Below are 24,097 nucleotides of genomic sequence, written 5' to 3' on the forward strand. Positions count from 1 at the left end.
TGGAAAAATCCATGCTACAGATCTGCCAAAGTCAAAAGGGCATCCTTTACTACAACATACTATCATATGTTTACTTTATAAAGAAGGCACAAATCAGAACCCAAATACCAGCTAAACTTAGTTCACTGTATAAGATAGACCATTGTTTGCAAATTCTTGGGAATAATAAAAAAGGTTTAGGCACGAAGTTGTTTTCTATTTTTTTTTAAACTAATAAAGATACACAAACAGGAATAAAACCCCACATGACTCATATGTGACTGATTCAGGTGGTTTACAGCAATATGCTTAGATGAGTAAAATGGAAACAAATAAAATGGTCCAAAATATAACTTCATATGTAAGTGTCAGTCATGTAAGAACAGAATGAATAGTTTGAAAAGACAGATGCACCATCTGAAGACATGGGAGCTTCCTAAGACAACCTTTGGGAAGAGCTACTCCACTAAACTGCCTGCATTTTGCTAACCAATACGACATCTTCCAAGCAGATGGCTGCAGGACTAGAGTTGCCACAATCATAACAAAATAAAGTTATGACCTTTAAATAGAGAGAGGTGATTACTAAATTTATTCTGATGCAAACATTTTAGCATGTATATTAGCTTATTGATTTGTTTAAATTCACTCATTTGTAAGCATCTTTTAAGTAGAAACACTAAAGATAATTCTTGCTTTGAAAAGAAAAATATTGCAATATTAAACAATAAAAACATACAAGGTCATATACACCCTTACTATATTCATAAAATTTCTCTCTGGCAATAGGATCTGCAGAAGTTTTAGAAGGTTTTAGATTGTTCCAATAATTCAGCCCATGCTTTTACTGAGAATATACCAATTTAAAAACCAAACAAAAACAAACAAAAAACAAATAAACAAAACAAACAAACAACTCCCCCCCCAAAAAAACCACAAAACCCCCAAAATTAAAAGGAAGAAAATAAAATGAATTTAACAGAAGAGGAAGGGAACAGAAGAACAATCTATAGATGGCAATGTATCTGAAGTTATTTTTACAAAAAAGAGGATATAGAAGAATACATACTTCACATTACATCGAATTTCCTGTAGATGCCAACTACATTAAACAAAGATTACACACTTATGTCAAAAAGGTCTTTCACATCAGCATTTGATTCCTCCGGGAAGAAGGGAAGAAGAGAAAGGAGGCATAGGGAGAAGAGGATGTGTTAAATTACAAGTTCTGCTGTCCTTTACCCCTGTGTAATAATTAAATATTAAAGTCACAGTCTAGCAAATGCAAAATTTATTTCAACTGTACATAACAGATGTCCTTTTCATAGAAAACAAAACACTTAATTGATATATGCAACCACAAACAATATGCATACTGTACAGTACAATGAAACATTCAGATATACATCCATTTTGCATTTTCCAAAGGCAGTCACCTACTAAAGATGGCTTCTCCCGTTCACAAATGAAGTGCACAATATATATTATTCTATGTTTTACGTCACTATATACACATTACTGTGTTTTGGCAAGATTACGCAAAACACCCAATCAATATTGGTTGGCTTCAGTTTATGGTAAGTACTAATTTATATGGAAACACTGCATAAGCCATGAGAAGAGGGCCTGACAATGGCTTGAACCTACCTTCCAATTCACGTTCTCCATCCTTCCAGTGTATTTGTTACTGTACACATACAATTTACAGAATTGCATAAACATAAGGTACTGTTATTACCATGACTAAAGTTCCACAAAAATAGAAACACTGAACCTTTGGACTGAATACCACCATTTCCACATTTGCCTTTTTTGTTTGTTTCAAGCATTTTGCATTAATACTCCTGATCAGTTGACAATAGTTTACAGCCTGTAACATTGAAGACGTAGAATGGTTTTAAATGTGCTGTGATGTTAATATGAGAATACACAATATGAAAGATACTGATTATGATAGTATTCAATGACTTAAATGCTACAATAATTAATGGTGGTAAACTGTCAAAGCTTTGGTGCATAGAAAGTCAAAATCTTCAGATCTGGATAACAAAACTTTGTGTGATAAGGAAAGTTCAAGTGCAACAACGGTATTACAAACTCATATTTACACTATATAACATGAAACAGACAAAGGAATTATTTATCCAGTGCAGAAAACATTATTCAACTAGAACACCACAGCATACGAAACAGGGCAAAAAAAAATCCATACTTTCCTTATATGTTAAAAAAAAAAAACTGACTGAAAAGAAGAAGGGAGTGAAGTGAGTTCCAAATGTACTGTGAAATGATATGGAGCACATAAACTTATTTCTCTAAGCAAGACTCCTCCATTTGCAAAAGGTTCAACATACACAAGTTTGTGGTCATTACATTAATAATATATGACCAGCAGTAAAATGTACCCCTGAAAACCCTCCTTAGTAGGAACTCCTGCTTCTGTTAGTCACATTATAGAATGCCAACAACAAGTGAGAGAAGATAAAGCAGGAGATCAAACAAGACTGAATGTAAATTGAAGATGTGAACTGCCTTGAAACATCTTCTCCACACTGACCATCTTCTGGAATCATGCACATCTAGCAATTGCAACTTTCTGTTTGCGTAATCTGCAGAAAGGTATTGATTACCTTTTGAACAGTGTGATCAAGTTCCCAGGCTGCAGTTAAATTTCAGCATGATTACTCTGAAATTGTTCTTAGTGTAGTACCTAAACACTGGATAATATGCTTACGTGAAAAATGATAAGAGTTGCACTTGGGAACCCTCGCAAAACTGAGAACTCTTTCTGTCCTTTCATCACTTTCACCACACTTTTCCCTAATGCTTCCAAAGATTTGGAAAACACGCCGTTTTTGTTTTGATGCCAATTACTTTAGCAACGAGACAGAACACACACAATTCACTCCAACAGTGTCCCAGATGCAGGTTTGAGACCTTCAGCTGTGCACAGCATGTCACAGTTCTCTGAAAAAGCCAACATGACTGTAAGTGAGGAGCTGCTGCTGAAAACAAACCTGCTTATGAGAAAAGTTACAAGACAATAAAATCTGTCACAGACATGCTCCAAACGGCACAACCCAAAAGCCAAGCATTCTATTATTCAGAACTTTCAAAAAGCCAATTTGATCACAGTTGTACCTAGAGTTTCAGATGCTGAACACTGGAGCCTCCATCAGGGGAATCATTTTCATCTTGTCTTTTCAAGAAGAATGGTCAATTGAGAGTTGACAGTTGTGTATTTTAACAGGCAAGTAAACATCTAAACCCTGCTTTCTGCCACACTACTGCATACAGTAAAGTGACAGCATGACCACAGGTAACATGAGAGTACCAAAACACCGCATGTAATGAACATGGACTGCCAGGTATTCATGACAATTGCCAGACTGGGGTAAGGAAAGGGCAGTGAGGTCCTTCATATAAACGTTTTAAACAATAAGCAAAAGACACCAGTATAAAACCAGAATTTTTTACGGATTAGCAAATGCTCTTCCAAACAAATAGGCCAGATATGTGAATATCTGAATGATTGTACAGCTCTTGTACTGCTTATTTTTAAGCTGCATTTCACTTAACTCTACCAGCTATGTATTTTGTTAATAATATGTAGAAAATCCAACCACTACCACTAAGGTATTTCCATATAGCTGGCACTCAGCTCTCAAACCAGTATGGTTTCAGTACAAAATATAAAAATGTGCTTATCCAAAATAAAAAAAAAAGAAAGTAAAGGACCTGCTACTACACTGACCAAGTCAAAAGAAAAAAAGACCATTCAGAGCTACAAATTAACATCTGTCAGTTAAAAAAACCCTCAAGAAGTATCATCCTTAACAGGATATACACTTTTTAGAATTACTTATTTGTACGTGTACTGAATTGACAATAGAGCCTTCCACCAGGTATAACTGAAGTTTCAGGAGCTCCCTCAGAAGTTGTTAAAATATCACATTAAAGAGACAAGGAACAGCAAGAAAACATCTAAGAAAAGCAGGCTGTGATACAACAAGCATTTGTTAAGAAAAAGCTCAGAAGTGCATTAGTTCTGGTGAGAGATATATGAGCAACAGCTCTTACGAGATGTAGACCCCATTCTGTAACTATGGGCTGTCCATATACTGTCATAGTCAGAGTCTTCTGAGAGGTCTGAAGGCTCCAAACGAGAAAGACTACTGCGACGACCCAAGGAGTCTAGACTTGATTGGTCATCATCAGCCAAGACGTGATTATGCATCAGGTCAGTGCCTTGCCATGCTAAGGATGTATAGGTGAAATGAAATGGTGGATGTGGATAGGCAGAGGTGGGATGAGGAGGAGAACGTAAGGAATAGCCACAACCAAACACATGAAATAAAAGCAAAAAGGTGATGGGAAGAGAAGGAAAAGAGAAAATATTGTTAAAAAGGCACCAAAGTTGGGTTTTTTCTTTTTTTTTTCAAATTTGTTTGGGGTTTAGGTATAAATTACACTCAGCACATAATAATGTTTGAACGGTTATAATACAATTTTGAAGTGGCTTTTAAGTTTCTAGGCAGTCTCAGTTGAGAATTTTGAGTAACAAAATATTGTTTGAAAGTAGAATTTTTTGAAGAGGAAGTCAGATTCTTTTGAAATACAGAGTTAGTTTTGGTCTGGGGAGGATTTGACTGGGCACAGAGCAGTAAACAAACACAGTAAGCCAGCATGATCCAGCACCAATGTGAAAAGCAACAGCCCCTTCCCCATCACATATCTGTACCTCATCCTTTCCCTCCCTTGCAATGACACAGTCTTTTGTACAGCTGCTTCATGAGCCAGGTCAGGAAACAGCTTCAGATGAAAAAATCTTTTGTAGGGTTAAAGCAGGTAATTTTCCCACCAGCTCACAACACAGCCAACAGAAGTGCTTGTGTCACCACTGTGAAGAGGAAAATGAAGGGGGAAAAAAGAAAAGCAAAGGTTCTCATGCAGAGCAGGGCTGCTGATTACTAAACCAGCAGTAACATCTTGCACCCATTGAAGGAGATTTTCAAAGTATATTTTTTCCTGTGCCCATATCCTTTGTTATTTGTTAAACCATATGGTAAATTAGCTCACAGAAAAACATGGCAAAGAGCCTAATAGTGACACAGCCTAGCCCATTCTGACCCCTCATACACCTCTTCCTACACACCTGAGTCCATCTCCCCAATTAAATACCTTCAGATCTCTAGGATAGTTGGTCAAACATCGTAAGCAAGTTTTTTAATTTTTCAAGGCCTGGCAATATCCAAGGACTGAAGCCATGTAAGTGGCCAAGTTATGAGCCACCATGCACATGATATTGCAGAGGATTTTAAGTCTTCATTTGAAGCAGAAATGCAAAATAAGCTCAGTGTTCAAAGAGCATGAGAAAGTCAGACTGTGTTCTTTCATTTCCATCCATCCATCTATCTATCTATCCAAATTAAATCCCACTTCTTTCCCACCCAAACAAGTGATAAAAAGCTGCTCTGCTACCTCTAATGCTACACCTTACCAGCCTGCACTGGTGCCATAGGTCAGCTGTACTGACACTGCCAAAAGCAGCAGATTAAGGTGCAGGTAGGGGAATTGCCCAGTGAGTGCTGTGAGGGACAGGCAGAATATTAACAAGGAGGTAAGAATGGACTATGTAAAAAACCAGTATACTTCACAGATGACAAGCAACTTGCTCATTCTGTTATTCTACACTGACTACTGCTCCAATAAAAGCAATTCCAGCTTTATTGGTTCTTTCCCCATTTCCAATTCCAGTTTACAAATGGACCTCCTGAAACCTAGTCTTAGGTGACAACACTATGCTTTCTAAACAAAGCAGCTGTGTACCTAATCAATAAAAAAATTGTTTCTTGCTGCAATTAAGAGCAAATAAAAGCTGCTGACTTCTGATGTATGCAATGATACTCACAGCACTATGTATATTTCTTAAATATACATAGACAGGAAAAATTGGCAAGCAAAAAAAAAAATCATATCCAATTCATATCTGCACACACACAAAGTACTGTGCAAGTGCAAATGTTTTCCCAACCATTTCTTGTCACATTTTCCTTGGAAATAACAGATCACAGCTAAGGTGTTTAGACAGCAATCATCTAATTTGATTTTGTTTGGAACAACAGTATATCTTCAGAACTTTGAACTATGAACTCAATCATTCCTTTTAGCCAATTAGGCACACTACTGTAATGACTGTAGGGCTACAAAAAAGACTGGTATTAATAAAAAAATAATAGTAGTAGGTGATTTCATGATCTTGGAGATCTACAGTTCATTAAGACAGAAAAATTAAAATTAAGGCTTTTGTTGTTACTTGAGAAGTTTTTACAGTCCAATATAACTGCCATATTCCCACTGTAAGTTACATAGGAATACAAAGTAGCTGTGTTTTTTCCAAGGTGGTAATAGCAAATGAACATGTATTAGGAAAATTCAAGAACTAAGTCTGCAATTACATTTTAAGACTTCAACTGTCAGCATGAAGTGCTCTTGCTTGGAAGCAAAACAGGCCTAGAGCACTGTAGGAAGCAGTAAGAGTGATTAATATAGCAAAATTTAAATAGCTTTAGAGGACAAGAAGTTATGATGTCCAGTCTTCTAGTTGCAGCAAAACCAGCCAAGTACTTCAAGATCATTATACTGTGTTCCAAGGATCTCCAAATTAAATTTGTATTCAACAGTGCAAAAAGGAACAAACGCAACAGCATTTTCTCCTTCCTTGTGTAAATGGAACACATGCTGGTGGACTCCCCTGCTTAGAGCAGTGTTTTACTTACAATGCAGAGGAACTCCACATGGCAACCTTGATTTGGATTAAATGAAGTAGGACCCCAGAGGCACGTTACAGGTTTTCAATATGCTAGGTATTGATCTGAGAAACTAAAAATGGCTTTAGGCAACACACATCTGAGAACAATTTCTCCTGAAATTATGAGATGGGATTAAAATTTGTAATTAATACTAAAAACAACTAGTGGCAATAAAATTAAAGAAATTTCTATAGGTCTAGGTTACTTTTCCATGGAAAAAGTCTTTGTTGAACAGAACACAACAAAAATACAGTCCTCTAAAATTACGATGACGTCTTCATTCCTCCTACTTACCAGTTTGAAATTTATCCAAAAGCATACTGATTAGCTGTTATTATTCAGTTCAGACACCTCTTATTCATTGGTGAAGCTTTAGCACAATTTTAAACCATGACAAGTAGTCACATTTGGGGTTTTTGTTGTTTTGGATTTTTTCAAAATACCGAAAAAAATCATAGTCTCTAACCATGGTCCTTGGCATCCAATACATAAACACGTGGCACTGATGCTAAACTAGAAACAGGTTATTCTTATTTGCAGGTCCAACTTGCTATTTGCAAAAGCCTGAGAATATACAGCACTCTCTTTTGCAAACTATCTCATTTGTATTTTAGTTAGCCATTTCTACCCATTTCAGTACTTTCTAACTTACTTGAATTTAGTGTTTGACGTGTTTTGGCACTTGTGCAATATGCTTCAATTACTTTAAGAATTTGAGCATCTTCTTCTAAAGCAGCTGTACCTAGAATCAATGGGAAAAATAGAATTTTAAACATGGGCATGTTTCTTAATATAGAAAAGCCTTTGTAAATCAGTACAGTTCAGTTGAGTCCAAAGTTCAGCCTAATCAAACCTTTAAAATTTTTCAATCATACCATTTTAAAACTCAAATTTCAATGAACAAAAGTAACAGTTTAAAAAGACAAATACTATTTTGAAATGCTTAGAAAAAATTCAATTCAGAGTAACCACCCACACATTCAAGAAATTTTCTGAGCATCTGATCTTGTACAGAATGTGTTTTGAAGTATGAGGACTCTCACTCTAAAGCAGCCCTTTTACTGAAAAACCCCTATATACTCAAGTTATTATACAAATATACAATTCAATATGCATACTATTCCATTATTTAATCAAAGAAATCAAGAAACAGAATACTAATTCATAGAAAACATTTTGAAAACTTTTTGCATTTGTGCATATATATATATATGTGTGTGATATAAAATCAGATTTACCCCTTTCAACAGCACACAATTGAAAATAAAACTCAGAATTAACAGCATTATTTCAGTCCAGCATGCAGAAGTAAAGATACCACTATCAGGTATATATACCTGTGAAAAGTGATACTCTAATCTACTCGGACTTCAACGTAGAAGCAGCAATACTGAACAAATTTAACTTTTCAAGCTTAACATGGCAACATTTTCCAAAAGGTAAAGTTCCACAGCAAATCTCACTGGGTGACTCAGTAAAAATACTGCCAAATTGTTCACTTGCAATAGAGTGAAATCCCAATCAGAAATCTAGAGGTGCCTCTACCATTATTAGTTTAGATGACCCCAGAAGTCTATGTGCAAGGCAAAATAACTTGTTTTTTCAAAAACACTTTTCCCCCATTAAATAACTAGGTTTGAAGTTTGCCTGTGAAAGACAACTGCCACAATAACACACTTCATGGCACAGATTCTATCTTAAAAAGTCCATAAGCAAAGGACAGACACAGAGAAGCAAAAGTTACAGCAAAAATCTGCCCAATAAAACACCCTGTCTTTTATTGATACAAGTAATGAGATTATAAACTCACACAAATTTCTAAGGAAGAATTACAGCAACACTGACAGCTAAGTGAATACTGTGTTTGCTTGATAACATCGATGCTCCCTCCACTTCAAATTATCCCAACATCCAGATTTTGACCTCTCTGTGTATATTACTCAGTCTCTCTTAGATCAGCATTTTTCTCCAGACTTCAGGCAGCCTAAATATCTGCAATTTATTTACATACAGACATGTGCAAGTTACTTTATTTACAGGAGATAAGAGGAGACTGTTGGATCTTAGGAGGAATGATATTAGAAGCAACTTGTCTTCAAATCTGAAGCAATAACCAGCGTTCCAACACCTAGGACAACAGAAGTTCCTACCAAGACCAACTTAAGAATATAGCTACAAAGTATTCTGCAAGTGTGGTTCAGTATCTTCATGTTGTACTTTACAGTACTAAAAGACAGGTTTACCCAACTGAACTTCACATGGCTCTCCAGTTAACCTCCCTTCCTTCTGTAACAAACAGAAATAGGCACTTCACAAGCAGACATCCACTGCAGCAATCAGTTAAAGCTCTACAAAGCAACTAATGCCATCATAGCATAAGATGAATATAACAAACTATCCTCTGGAGATAGCTACCCCTCTGCCCTGACATGAGACAGGAACTTGCTTACACTTTACATCTAACTCTTACAGAATTTTAACTGATGCTCATTCCACCCTTTGCATTATGCAGATATTTGTTCCAAGTCTCTCTCTTACTTTTTCTCAGTGCAAACTCTTCATCCGATGGCTTCCGCTCTGGCTTGCGCTTGGGAAGCAGCTTTTTCATGGTTTTAGGGCTTTTACTGAGATCCTGTATAGGAAAAATAAAAGCAGAGCTTCTAGACAGTATTTCAAGAATTTAACTTCTAAAATGCATACAGGCATTACTAACTAAAAACCTTTTAACAGCACCAATATTCAGTTTACTAATATTTTTTGCCATGTTCAATTTGCCTGAATTGGTTGATTTCCTCTCTACCCTTCCTCCAACTATACACACAGCCAAATGTTTTAGCTGTTCTGTTAACAGAAATGTACATAAAACCTGCTGCAAAGGCATTCAGCCTGTTTGGGAGCTATAGTGAAGGGAAGAGGCAGGAATACATTAACAGGTCCTTTTCCTGAACAGCTGAAGAGAATTCATTTCACTTGTCTATTGGTAAGCAAGTAAAAAAGGACCTAACAAGGAAGCTTGGCAGGTGCTAAACTCTTCAAAGCCAAAATTTGTAAAAGTTTAAGTTTGTTTTAACAGAAGTCTACAGGAAAAAAAAAAAAAACAAAAAAAACCCAACACAACAAACAAAAACTACAAACAAACAAACCCAGAAACATTTCTGCTTAAAATGTGGTCACAATAATTTACAGGAACATTACTAAGTTTCAGGAACAAAAGGACTATGCTGGTCTACCCTTTACCTTAAGGATACAATACATCTTCTGAAAATACAGAACAAGAAAGTAAAAAGATGACTGAGCAGGACCTACCAAAGATAATCAAGATAGGTTTTGAGTGTTATTGTATGCTAAACACTATAATAAAGATGATTGAAATTTTAACACATTGGAGAATTTAGTGGCCTACACATGAAAATATAAAAGGATTTTAAGCTAAATTACAAAATAAGCCTATAGTACAGCCAAATAGAAGAACCCGTTATAGCAGCTACATCTCAATATAAATCTCGCACTGTGGATCAACTCTCACTTGTTCCCGTTGTTTAGGAGATTGACAAAATTAAAGCCAAGTCACACACACACACACAGACACCACAAAAAAAATTTACAACTTCCTATTGAAGGCCTGCCACACTGTGTTTTTCCTGTCTGCTGCCTCTCACCTCTTTGTAGCAGAGAGCAGCTGAGGGCCGCAGCGGCGGCGCGGGGCGCAGGCAGCTCAGGCTCCAAGGCTTGGGCGTTTTCGGAGGTTCCAGCGGTCCCCAGTTTATTGTGGTGTGTGGAGTCCCATGATGTGATGGGTGAGGGAGAGTGTGGTAGGCAGGAGTCAGTGGTATTGGCTTGCTGTCTGAATGCTTGCTGGAGGGAGTCACTGGGTGGGAAGGAAGCTGTCAAACATGATGAGAAAGGAAGGAAAGCATATTATCATAATGGAGACAGTGTCATCAAGGACTGGTGAAATAATCCCACTTGCTATAGCATTTCCATTTATTACAGCTGGCCTTGGAAAAATTTTCCACTAAATTATTTTTTTGAAAAAAGGAGCTTAAATTTTTTTTGTCTACCAGAGACAGAGCACAAACTAAGGAAAGAACAGCTACAAGCAGTCCTGCTCCCACTTCTCTCACTATTAAGGGTGGAGCTAAATTTAGAACCATTCATATACAAAAATTCAAATGTAGAACCCAAAAGGAATTACTGTTTCTCCACAGCCTGTCAAGTACATCACCAATTACCTTAGAAACCTACTTAGAACCTACTGTTCTAAGCAAACTTAAAAGAGGGTGGCCTGTGCACTTGGTCAAAACAGAAAAAGTAATGATAATGAACTTTCTTTCACCCCATCAAATTGGTACACTGAGTTTTCAGCATTTTATTCTTCGTTCACACAATTTAAAAAAGAATTGTCTTTTTACATATTAAACTACAGTAATTAAGTTTAGCTCTTGCTACTAATGGCTAAACAAAAAGCTTTCCATGGTGTTATATTTGCCAGACAACCTAATTCTGCTCATTCACTTCAGTCCAGAAGCTCTTTCTTACCGTGTGAGATGGCACAGAGTGAGGTTTTATGGTGGGATTCCCAACAGTTGTGACTTTGGTTTGCTTCTGCAGGTGATCCACCCATTCATGCAAATCTTGTTGGTTGTTACAAGATACTAATATCCTTTCAATCATATTTCCTAGGTGATAGATACCAGAAAGACAGGAAAGGAAAAAAGAACAGTTTAGTCAATCTGACATGATTAAAAAATACACTAATTTCCTAAAATATTATGCCCTCTCAATACTAAGCAAAAAATTAAATCATATTTTCAGTACAACAGTACCCTCTTTTCCAGGTTGTAACACACATCGCCTCCATGTATTTATTCTTAGCCTAGCACAGGAGTTCTACTTCTTTCCCCTAGCTCTACTAATTGAGCACAACCTTAAATGACAAGAGTGGGAGATAGGCTCATCTCCCAGCCTTATGCTTCTCCATCTTCCCCAGTAAAGCCAGCACGTAGCCTAAAATGTCATTTTTCCAGTCTGTACACTACAACATAGGTGAAGTTATAAAATAAGAGTTCATCAATCTTCTCTCAGAAGAAGGCATAAAACTAAACCTAAGGCAAAAGTCACTTGGGAATGTAATCTCAATGTATCTCAAAGATAACTTTCATTTCTGCACTTAACACCAATTAACCCATCACATTCCCCCTGAGGTCAGCTTCATAGCTATTATTGCAAAAAAACATTTTTTTCTCAACAAACAATTTCTTCCCTGTGACTCATGGTACTGATATCATACTTGAGGCACTTACAATTAATTTATTTAAATGCAACCTGCTTGGAGGTAGAACTGATCCAGGAAATGAATGAAGATGTGAAACTTCAGCATGGGGACCCTGTTCTGTCCTTTAAATTGTCTCAAGATCTACATGATTAAATGAATGACTAAACAGATAGAAATGACCAAATACAAGCATAATGGCAACAATCATTAACATCAGAGATGCTAAAGGAGCATCTCATTTTCTCAGGGAAGAGGTGGAAAATTTCTAGAAGAAAACTCTTGCTCAAGGCTTTTCCAGAGCCTCTCAAATTCCTGTTCTTTCAGTGAATAGTGTACTTTGAACTGTTTCATCACAAAAGAGCTTCTCCAAGGCTACTGCCTCCATTCATAAAGATACAGAAATTCCAGGATGAATCCCATGCAAAGAGCTCCTTAAGTGCTTAGGAGAAGCAGTAAAAAACAGCCTTCAAGTGAGGCTTTGGGTAGTGTTACAAAGTCTGTATAATCACAGGATGGCTGAGGCTATAAGGGACCTCTGTAGGTCACACTCCCCACACTGCACAAGCACAGACACCTGGAACTGGTTTCCTGGGATCATGGCCAGGGAACTTTCCAGAACCTCCAAGGACAGCCATTTCCCCAGGCACCCTGTGCCAGTGCTTGGCCACCCTCACAAAGAAAAAGTTTTTTCCTCTGATCAGAGTGAGCATTTGATGTTTGAAACAGTATATCCTGGAATAACTAGCAAATAAAAATACTAATGGGCAATACCTGATATTTCAAATGCATTTTTATGGTTTTCACTGTCTTCTAGCTTTGTAATAGTCATTCCTGTCATAGGCAGTTTTCCCTTAAAAAAAAAAAAAAAAAAAATGGTAATATTAACATTAAATATAAAACACATAAAAACCTTACCAATTAAAGAAAATACTAACTTGAGGTCTGAATAAAGACATTCATAGTAAAATGGCACATATACCCTGATGGGATTAAAAACATTTAAAAATCCATATGAACATCTCACAATGGGAGTTTTTCATATGTCCAACTTCTGCAAATGACATCTGTGACATCAGTAAGTCTAGCTGATACCTATTCAGGCTACAAAAACCATACAAATACAACACTGATCATTCCTCAGTCTCAAGTTCTTGAAATTGAGATCTTCAGGATCATCCATATTACATGACTGGAAGTAATAGTGACTCTTCCTTAAGCACATTTGTTTGCAAACTGCTTGATTAGCTCCCAGAATAAGGTCTGTAGAATAACTACATTTATAAAGCAGTATTTCACTAAATAAATGCATCAATTATTTACTGATGATTTATTTCTCTAGTAATGCCACTACTAAATTCCCTTATGGAAATACTTTGAGGAGGAAAAAAAAAAAAAGCAGTTAACACCTTCAAATTTGTAAATGTTCTTCAGAAGAACATATTAATTTTGCAGAAGATCACATTTTACACCTAGCCAAGAAGGAAAATAAAGCCAGTTTAGGATGACTTTAGAAACACAGAATAATATAAAATTGAATATTTTTGAGATGAAAGGCTTTACCGAAAATGAAACGTCAATAAAAGTTCTTTAAGACAGATCCTGTATTCTCCTGCACAGAAACACTATTCAGCAAATACTGGCAAAAGCACAAATACTATGTACTGTGGAATTTTGGCTCCAACAGAGCAAAAAGAATAAAAAACAACTTTATGTTTTCCTCTTTCCTAAAGACAGCAGAATGGACAAAGGTTTCTTAGAAGCTTGAAAACAAAAAATCCCTTGGTATTCTGTAGGCACAGAGCATGCTCAAGCTCAAGATACCAAAGAGAAAGGAGGAGTTCTCTTGTGGCAGCTTCCCCACTGAAGGAAATATGGTGTCCATGCACACAATGCAGCTAAAATTTGTTCTTTTTCCTTCTTTCCCATGTTTGCTGGTTCATGAATAACACAGCATACAACCACAAGTGAGATGTGCAAGAACTGCTGACACAGGAGGGGAGGCAGTATAGGGGTACACTGGTGACAGAGATCACCCCAACTACATGGCAAAAAATAAGTACAAAGTCAGCAAAACAGAAAACTGAAGTGAACTTGTAGATCATTCATATTTCCCTTCTTTTAACAAACAATTGTGTAGCCCTCCTAAGGTCCTTGCTCCTTGTGACTTCAGCTTACCACTGCTACAAGTTCTTCCCATTAGCTCACATGGTAGATATCAGCACTATCAACCAGAAAATCTGAAGCCTGACAACAACTGGGCTAGTCAGAAATGCAGGGAAGGTGTTATGTTGGATGATGCCTCTAATGGAATAATTTCCCTGAGCATGACTGAGAGAACTGCATCATCTTCTGTCCACATCCATCCCAGCTCTGAGAGGTGAACCTCAGAAAAAATATGCAGGAGGCCCACATTATGCACTCTAGAGATGGGCTCTGAGCAACTATCTCAGACACAAACAGTGGTGAAATAATTTCACCTTGCTGTGAAGATGTACTCTTTAAAATCTGAGACATTCTCAGTGATGGGACTATCACACGAGGTTGTGAGGAAATCAAGAGTTTTGTTTCCAAGAGATGGTTGGATAGTGAACACTAAGAGAGGGCTGTGGCCATTGTGAGTAGGAGCTGAAGACAGATCACAGAAAATGGCTTATTTATTTTTTGAACAATGCTGTGCACCTAGGGGATAAAGTAGGTGGGAAGAAGAGATGCAAGTGATTGGAGAGGAAAAATAAAGCTTGATGGACTGTTTAATTTCATGTTGCTTGTTAACATACTAAATTTCCAGTCAGCTGCCTTTGTAATCAGTACAGAAGAATCTACCCTCACCAAAAATTCTGACTGTGCCACCCGGAACACAGAACTAACTTGCCTTTTCTAGTATATTTTTCATTAACATTGGGATAATTAGAAGCGGCACAAAATTAACAAACTTGACTGTCCATTTGAACCACCTAATGCAGCAACATTTCAGACAAATCCATCTACAATTGTGGCAGGTAAGGTACGAATCCAAACACAAATCTTGGAATTTAATTGCTCTTAATTTAAAAAAAAAAAAAAAAAAGGTCACATCTTGTGACTGATTCTAGTTGATCACATAGGAACACCAACCTTCAATATTCCTTTGAAGCAGGCATATCACTGCTCAGGAGAAAGGAATGAACTGTTCAAGTGTCTGTTTTACAGAAGCATTTCTAGTAGATGAAATCTGTCTTCTTTTAGAACTTTGTTGCAGTTTTCCCCTGTCTTTTGGTATTTTATTGTGATGCCCCAGGCCTGCATGGCATTACTTGAACATTTGCAAGACTTTGGAGGTCATGGATTGCACATTTGCCTTTCTTAGGAGTCTTTGCAACTACACACCCAAGATGCAAGTGCTTCTGTGAAACACAGCCTAGAGCTCCAGGGGAGCCAGGACAAACGGCACTGCTGCACTACAGCAGTTGTTCCACCTCTGGAACAGCTCTGTGGAGCAACAGCCACAAGTACTCAGCTAGGAAACTTGGGAGAGAGCTCAGACTGTGTCTACTGGCTGTGAGCAGAGGATCTGTGAAGTGAAACACCTGCTGCTAAGGTCTCTAATGTCACATTGTATGCATTTCAGGTGGTGCTACACTGGGGAGCCCGAGGCTGGGGCCAGGGACTGACTATCAGTCCATGTACTTCATCTTTTGCAATAGTTAGAGTATATCAAGCATACATTTGGAGCATGCTTTCCACTTCAGCCAGAGGGAATCTACTGTATCAGCCCCAAAACAACTCCTGCTCTGTGACTCAGCGCTCATTAAAGAGAAAAAACTAAAAGATTAATTTTTAGAGTGTGCCATCAATTCCAAGATAAAACACTAATCCGGATGCATCTAAAACTGATGGTAACAGCCTGATTCACACTAACAAAGGCTTAAGGGGCCTGTGCAATTTTGTTAAGTCTCAAGCAGCTGTCAGAACACTATGCAGCAACACTGGTTTCCTACATAGATCTAAAAAGCTACCAATACTTCCTCTCATCAGCCAACTACTAACAAGGTAAAAAAACAATGCCTCCTTGGTGAGACAGCTCTCCTTTGTCACAGCCACAAAGAAAATCACAACCTGGTCTTCTAGGCCAGAATTTTATAAGACAGATGACCACTTCTTATTGCAGATATTGCCTTTTCTCTTTAGAAATGCAAAAGTTTAATATCCCTTCCAGGTTTCCTATGAAATATCATTTGGTAAGAACACAACCCCCAACACATTTTTACACACGTATAAATGTATTACTTTACCTGATAGATAAACCCACTCATTCTTGGGCTGGCAGACAACATAAGCAAAATGTTAGGGAAGAGAAGAAGATACCTTTCATTCTTTTCCTTGTTAAAAGAAGAAAATGAAAAAGTAAATACACCATCATAAGTCATTCTCCCATTTTTCTATTACTAAAAGCTATCAGCATTATAACTGGGTGATTACTCCACAAATATTTGCTCAGTGCAAAACTCTCTCCATTGTATTCAGGAAAAAAAAAAAAAAAAAAAAGACAGAATTACTTATTTTCCATTTGAAAAGTGCTACTAACACATGTCTATATATCTTCCAGAAGAGTACAGTCTTGTATTTTAAAACAGGAATTTTACAGTCTGGGTAAAATACTGACCTTGTTTAATACAATAACAACTGTTTGGCCAATTTCAGTAAAACCAAAATTACATACTGGATCTATTTCTTCCTATAATTTAGACGGCTACTGTTACAGTTGTGTCAAGACTGTGGTCTCTCAAATTGGAGATCAGATTTTTAAACACTGGATTATGCCCAGAAGTAGAAAAAGCAAAGGAATAATTATTGTAGTCACAACAAAAGCACTCATTACTTTGTTCTGGTTTTAATTTTCTAGTTCCATGTATGAAGTTATCCATTGTGGTTTTGTTTTGGGGTATTTTTATGGAAGGAGGAATGAGTTTACTCTGAATCTAATGCTATAAACAACAAAAGGGAAAAGCATTAAAGTGTAATACTTTAATGGCAAAATAAGTATATCAACTGACAAAGCCACCATCCTAATTTCAAGGATCCTTGCAAAATTACAAGTCCTTAGCAAGTCTTAATATTTTTAAGTAAACATTTGCAAATGTCTGCATCATTTTTAGAAAAACAATCAAACCCAGTTGCTGTTGCACGAATGAGGCTGTCCTGTATCTCGCCAAAAAACTATTATGCTAATCAGAAACTTCTAGAAGTCCATTATTTTTGACATTTTACCTCATGATGAGAATGGGGGATGGTGATTTGCTTTGCTGGCTTTAAAAAGACACATGACTGCAGAAGATGCCCTATCAGTTCTACTGAATCTTATTTATCTACTTTAACACCTAACAAAACATCTGAGAGAAAAATATCAAGTGACTAACTTTCAAATATTCAGCTGCATAAACATATTTCTTTTTCTTCATATTTATGGAACTTGTTGTTCTAAAGGAGGAAATGGACTGAATGAGGTTGCAATTCAAAAACCCTCATCAGGTTCAAAGCCTCATTGATTTTTCAAGAGAACAACAAGCAATAAAAACATGTCAGTAACCCGTATAACGTTGCCTTTCTGTTAGTACTTGCTTTTAAGATTATTTAACATTATTTCTGGCAGGACAAGCTTTTCTTTGTTTTATTTGCTTCTTTGGTAAGGAAAAAAAAAAAATCACCCAAATGTGTCACTTTTAACTTTCTAATGTATCATCTTATTCTATTTCTCAAAGAGCATTTAGTACTCAAGCTTGCATTTCAACATTTACTACTTCAGCAATGTGTTCATAACAGCCAAAAAAAAAGTCTCTGACACCTTATAACATAAAGCTTTAAACCTTTTGCTATCTAAAACACACCATAATAACTGCAGTGCACAATGATCCTGTAACAAATAACACATGGAAAATCTTGTTTAATCATGCACTTTGAAAAAAAGCCCTGAAAAATCATCTTAAAATTTGTATAACTGCTGTATTCAGTCACTTCAGTAAATTTTACAGATGAGACCATCTGTCTTCAAGGAATTCTATTTCAGATTTTGTAAAAAATGCCTTAAATCAGAGAAATTCTTTACCTTAGATTACCATCTCTGAAGCATTCTCTTTATTTCTTTTGTACAATGATTATAATGAATTTCTACTCAAAATTGGAAGAGTGACAGTAAAGATGAGAAGGACATTACCTCACTTCCAGCACACTGAATCATGACTTGGGACATGTAAATCACATTGCCAAGTGTTTTGATATCCTCTCCCTCCCAACAACGAATAGCTTCTGTCAGTATTTGCAGCTCAAGTTCTTTCCGTTTCCGTACTTCTTGACATTGTGCCTAACAAACACAGGGAAAAACATCATCTCTGTAAGCTCTACCAATTTGGAATGGGTTAAGCGTAGAAATACCACTACAGTTGTATTTACTGCTGCTGTGCTTGTAACACACAGAAGAGAGCACCTTACTTGAAGCACTTTCATTTAGATTACTATTACCAATATTTTTTATAAACTAGTTTTACTAAATTAAATATTAAGTTTTTTCAATACACTGACTTAAATTACGATTCCAAATTCAGTCATAGCTCTGTTACTCAATTTTCTCCTTCCTTTTTACTTCAAATTTTGGTATGACTAATCAAAAATGGACATGCTCAGCAGCAAAGAGTAACACAGCTGTCAGAAATACACATCTATACAACAAAGCATCTTCTTTCAGTAAGAAGAGACATGCCACCTGTGCAAACCATGAGTGTTTATAACCTTGTGCTTCTACTTTTATTAAGTAACTCCAACCTGCTCTACTTCTATTCATTTGAATTTTTCTCAACAGAATTGTTTCCTGTTGTTTGTATTGCATCAACAGGAGGTAATCCACAAACCTCTTCCGAACACTTACAACACTACATTTCTGATTTAAAAATAAAAAAATGCCAGGTTATCCTCAGCACACATTCCTAACAGGAAGCATAATGCATTAAGTTTCTTGAGACTGCATTAATCATTGCTTGTTGCAACTGAGGCATAAGTTTTAATTTTTTTGTAAAGACAGTAGCAGACAGCTTCTCTGTTCAAATTAGGATTCCTGTTCTAATTATTACTACAAGTTTTGCATCTTCTGAACTTCACTAGCACTTTCCTCTTCAACCTCTCTCAAATCCAACATCATTCCCTGAGAAGGAATGCACGTAAAAAAAAAAAAAAAAAAAAAAAAAAAAAAAAAAAAAAAAAAAAAAAAAAAAAAAAAGAACATGTACTCATTTGTAAAGCCCTTCTTGAGGACATTAGTCATGCAAGCACTAGTAGAAAAAGAGATTAATTATGATGAGAGGGCAGAAAAAGAGGTGCAGAATACTTCACACAACTCTTACACCAATAGCTACTTACTACAACTCCCCAGCCAATTACCATCCTCAGCTCTGCCCACATGCAGTATTGATTTCCAGGGTTTTAAAAATTTATTACACATTTATGGAAAAGCCTCACTTTTTTAAGCAACGGAGGGAGATGCAATTAGAAAACATTCTACTTAAAATATATAATCTATTCTTTTATCACTCTTACAGAAAGATTTTTGAAGGCAGTCATGGATTTTTGAATATCTGGACGATCCGGATGATAATCCTAAAAACAATGGAGAAAACATACATAGAAAGTTCAGTTCTAGCCAAACTAATTTTTAAAACTGTTACAGGCTTAACTAAAAACAAATAAACAATTCTGCAAAATTGAAGTTCTGGACTGATCTGGTCTCTTCATGGCCTTCTTCTGTTAAACACTGCTGGGTCTGTCTTGTAGTAAAACTACAGCTGCAGCTACTTAGCACAATCCTAGCTATACTTAAAATAAAGGCAAAGAAGTTTTACAAGACCTAGTCGATAAGAGATTCTGAAATCCCAAGGGGAAAGCATTTACAGCGTTTTGTCTAGCAGGTTAGCTTTGTCACAAAGGCGATTCCCTAGCAGACTAACTAGCACGTTCTGCTGTCACTGGCTGACAAATCAATCTGTGTGACAAGACCCCACACTTTCTATTTCTTTCTTTTTTTCCCACTCCAAACATCTAACCTATAAAATGCAAAGGTGAAAAGAGTAGGTCCTCAAACACCTTATCCTGTAAAGATCCCTTTTGGACAGTGTTCACTAGAAGTCAGAGGGACTCTTTTGCCAATGTGTTTGGCATGCTGAGGTGAAAAGCAGCACTCCCTCTACAAGATAAAGTGACCTCGAGTAGTGTGCAGTAGACATATTCAATGTCAAGTCAACCAGAGACCCTGGTAAGACTGTTCTAGGAATGATAATTAGCTTCCCTGGATAGTTTTACTTGAAATGTTTTGCTTTTACAGGAAGTTTTACTGCACTGACTTCTACATAAACCACTGCAGCCTGTAGTTTAGAAGGCTGACAGAAGAGCAAACAAAGGCAATTTTGGGTCCCATCATGTTTGACATGTACCTTTAAAATAATTGTTGTCAAATCATCATTAAGCTGGAACATAAATGCTGATAAGATATACCTCCATGTGCCTTTCAAGTTCTTTGAGCAACGTGGGGTATTTATCCAGACGCATGAAAGGTTTGCTGAGGCCCGTGGTCAGTACAAGGATCCCAGGACTGTTTGCACCTTTCATCTCCATGAATTCTCCTAGTTCCTCACTGTGTACACAAGATATTTAAGAAAATTACGATTTAATTATCAAAACAAATAAATTACATTGGATTCATGATTCAATCTTTCACCTGCAATGAAGTATGTTAATATGAGACCAAATAAAAATTAATTCAAGTACAACTTAAGTGCTGTGATCAGTTTGTGTATTAAATAAAATACAGGAACAAAGCTATGTGCAGACTTCAGGATCAACCATGGAAAAAAGACTACATAGAATCAAATCCACTGTTCTGGACAAACAGTGCTCAAAGACAGTTCCTAAATGTTGTACCATTCAAGCAGCAATTACAGAATAAAGCCGTATTTTATTACTCAGCTCTTTATTCTAATAAAATTACCCATGACCTTAGAGGTGGTTTACACAAGTAAGACTCAAATGCTCCATATATAATTAAAAAATTGGTATTTTTATGGTGCCCGAAACTAATGAGCAGACAGAACATTTCAGAAGTTTTTTTCTCTCCCACACTTACATGTTTAATGACCTCATCTCACATCCTAGGTGTTAATGCAAAAAAAGACCAACATGCATACAAATGCCAGAAATAATCACAGTGCAGTCTATTCTCTTGCGGGCTAGAGTTTCATTAAGTGTCGACTTATACAACACACTTCTTTCCACAGCAAAGCCATTAAGAAATCCATTCTCTCCACATATCATGAATTGTTACTTCCCCTCTCCAGATATTTTTTGGTATTTGAATAATTCAGAACTAGCCCAGCCCTTCAACTTTTATAGCAATTCAGTTAAAACACCAGATCTGAGAATTTCAGCTCCCTTTGCTATCAAGGAAACAAAATAGCTACATCTTCTGCTTGTAATGCAGAGATTTTAGAGGACTGTGGTGGAGGAGTTTTCAAGAGTTTAAATCACCAAGAACAAAATGAGCCCTTCTCCATTCGGTATAGAAGATATGGCAGCATCTGGGCTTATTGCCAGGCTTCATAAAATACAAGTTGCCAAAGAACACAGAATTCTAAAAGCAAAATTCTAAATAAAAGAAATACAGAAAGTCATTTATTAAAAATGTAACATCTTACTGCATTCAAGACACACACATTCCTTCCCATTTCAGAACAAGTGACACTGCTTATCAGTGTCATTTGTCCAAATAGATAAAGAACACAAACATGGTGCTTAGGGGTATGGTTTAGTGGTGGACTTAGCACTGCTGGGTTAACAGTTGGATTCTATCTTAAAAGTCTTTTTCAACCTAAATGATTCTACAGTTCTATGAACTGTGACCTTCCCATAGCAATATAGGTGGTCTACCCACCATCCCACCTGGATCATTCACCTCCCAGATACCAAAGTTTCCCCCAGTTCACAGAAAAGAAGGTACTTTTCCATACACTTTACTCCAGGTTTACGTGTCTTCAGATTAGTTCATTGGAATCTACTTACGCTACCTTGCTTATGTATATCCAGCACTGTTTCTGAATTGTCAGGTCCATCACCATTTTGCATCACCTCTTTGAAGAGCTTTCTGTCCCCATTCTGAGGCTCTCCTCAGTGTATGTGTTTGTGCCATTTCAGCTACATTTAACTACAGAGCGGAGAAAGAGGGTGAGGGGATTTCTCAACATCTGCTGTGCATTTTTAAGATGCAAAGAGAAGGGCTGGGCACACTTGGGAAAGACCTTGCATCCCTCCTAAGCAGGATGTATCAGCAACTCCAGGCCTTCTAAATCAGCTTGTGACAAACAGGTTTTAGCCAAAATTGAAACACCTTGAAAAACTTCCTACAATACCGTGTATGAAGAGTTATAATAATGCAACACATTAACCCGAGGACTTTTTGAGCTTTAATTTAAAATTAAGTAAACCTGGCCAGCTCTGAATATATAGAGGCTGAAGACCTACTTTGCCTAACACTTCCTTAATCACAGTCAGCCCTTGTTTAGCATAAAAACACACCACTTCAGAACTTGCCAGCTGACTGCAGCGGCACCCTGAACAAGATTAAAGATTTTGACTTGTAACTGTCTTGGGTTTATGGTGTTATCAGCTACTTCAAGGTCAAGTATTCAGGTAATTCATGGAAACATCAGTCTGAATGACTACAGTGTGGGGGCACCTCCTCTTCTCCTGACTCAGTTAAAAGGAAAAGAAACTGTTTCCAGTTAATAATAAAGGTATGACATCCAGTTTACACAGGAAGCTTTACCAAAGTTCACCTGGGAAAGCCCTTCTGTGGAAGGCACTCAGTGGTTTTAAATTTCAATTCCCTATGCATATGGCACTGATCACATGGCAAGTCCTTGCTTTTTTGTTTTATCCATTCATTGCACTTGTAATCACCCCATTCATTTCAGCATCATAAATTAGCAGGTTACACACAGTACTTGATACTTCATCACATTTCATCTTCTTAACGTTAAAGGCATTTCCTAAAAGAACCAAGAGGAAGTAGCTGTTCAAACTCATTCTTTGCATTTTGTTTGTTTCAGTCTGACACAGCTCCTGCTGCCTCATTCTATCAACTCTGCCCTTTTACAGTATCTACTACTCTCCCTCACTTCAGGCAGCACAATCCATAAGCGTATTACACAGATTCTCTTTCATCCCTACGTAGCTGCATTTTCTGTAGCTCAAATACCACAGGCCACTCAATTTAACACTGTTCTTAATAGTCTTTATTTTTGCCCTTAAACTGCTAAGGGTCAAAAACCTGCATTCCTAATGACTTCAGCCATCTCCATACTTTGGGTGCATACAAATGCATTATACAAATAGTATTTGCTGAGCTATCCACTCAGACAACACTTGAACTTCCCTCTCCCTATTTTTTTTAATTTTAATGCTTTTAGTGTAGGAGAAACTTTGGTTACAATTTCACCCATATGCACATTTCTGATTTTCATTATCGTTGTTCCATTTCTTCAACTTCAGCATTATGAAACAGGTGTGTGAAAAAAAACAGTGGAAAATTTCACTACAGTTTGAATTAAAATTGACTTCTTGGAAACCTGAAATAAAAACCTGGCATTATCTTGTTTTCACTGTGCACTCTGCAATCCCTTTAACTAAACATTCTGTGGCTATGCCATCCTCTGCTCAAGTGACACTTGGTGTTGATCATCATTTTTTACTTAATCACAATATAGGAATCTATGGAGCAAGTTTAAACCTCAGCTCACTTGAAACCCTGAAAAACAGGCTTAGCAATGGCATCATCAGGAAGCCTTTAACAGGGAGCAGTGTTAATAGGTGCAATTAAAACTGAATGACGTAGTTTTCCTCCCAACGTTCCCAAAAGGACAATGTTTTCTTTCATACACTTCTACACTTCCCTGTGACAAGTTTTGACATGCCTGCTTGTTCAATCTCTAGTCTGAACACAAGCACACACTCCTTTAAT

General features: G+C 36.9%; 1 protein-coding gene across 5 annotated transcripts in view; it reads right to left on the bottom strand.

Annotated features, from left to right (window-relative positions):
• The window catches only part of ARHGEF7 (Rho guanine nucleotide exchange factor 7), a 114,331-nt gene that overhangs the window by 12,025 nt on the left and 78,209 nt on the right, over positions 1 to 24,097 (bottom strand). For 3 of the 5 annotated variants that reach the window (XM_014883227.2, XM_088160162.1, XM_088160161.1), the window contains 10 exons: positions 20,581 to 20,719; positions 19,630 to 19,689; positions 18,257 to 18,403; positions 16,338 to 16,424; positions 12,838 to 12,916; positions 11,331 to 11,470; positions 10,451 to 10,675; positions 9,330 to 9,423; positions 7,444 to 7,533; positions 4,060 to 4,236 (listed from right to left, as the gene is read on the bottom strand). In XM_014883227.2, the coding sequence (XP_014738713.1) occupies positions 4,060 to 4,236; positions 7,444 to 7,533; positions 9,330 to 9,423; positions 10,451 to 10,675; positions 11,331 to 11,470; positions 12,838 to 12,916; positions 16,338 to 16,424; positions 18,257 to 18,403; positions 19,630 to 19,689; positions 20,581 to 20,719 (1,238 nt within the window). The remainder of the gene's footprint in view (positions 1 to 4,059; positions 4,237 to 7,443; positions 7,534 to 9,329; positions 9,424 to 10,450; positions 10,676 to 11,330; positions 11,471 to 12,837; positions 12,917 to 16,337; positions 16,425 to 18,256; positions 18,404 to 19,629; positions 19,690 to 20,580; positions 20,720 to 24,097) is intronic. The other 2 variants (XM_014883223.2, XM_014883226.2) reach the window with 1 other exon arrangement.

Source organism: Sturnus vulgaris, chromosome 2 (assembly GCF_052056855.1).
Source record: "Sturnus vulgaris isolate bStuVul1 chromosome 2, bStuVul1.hap1, whole genome shotgun sequence".
Taxonomy (NCBI): domain Eukaryota; kingdom Metazoa; phylum Chordata; class Aves; order Passeriformes; family Sturnidae; genus Sturnus; species Sturnus vulgaris.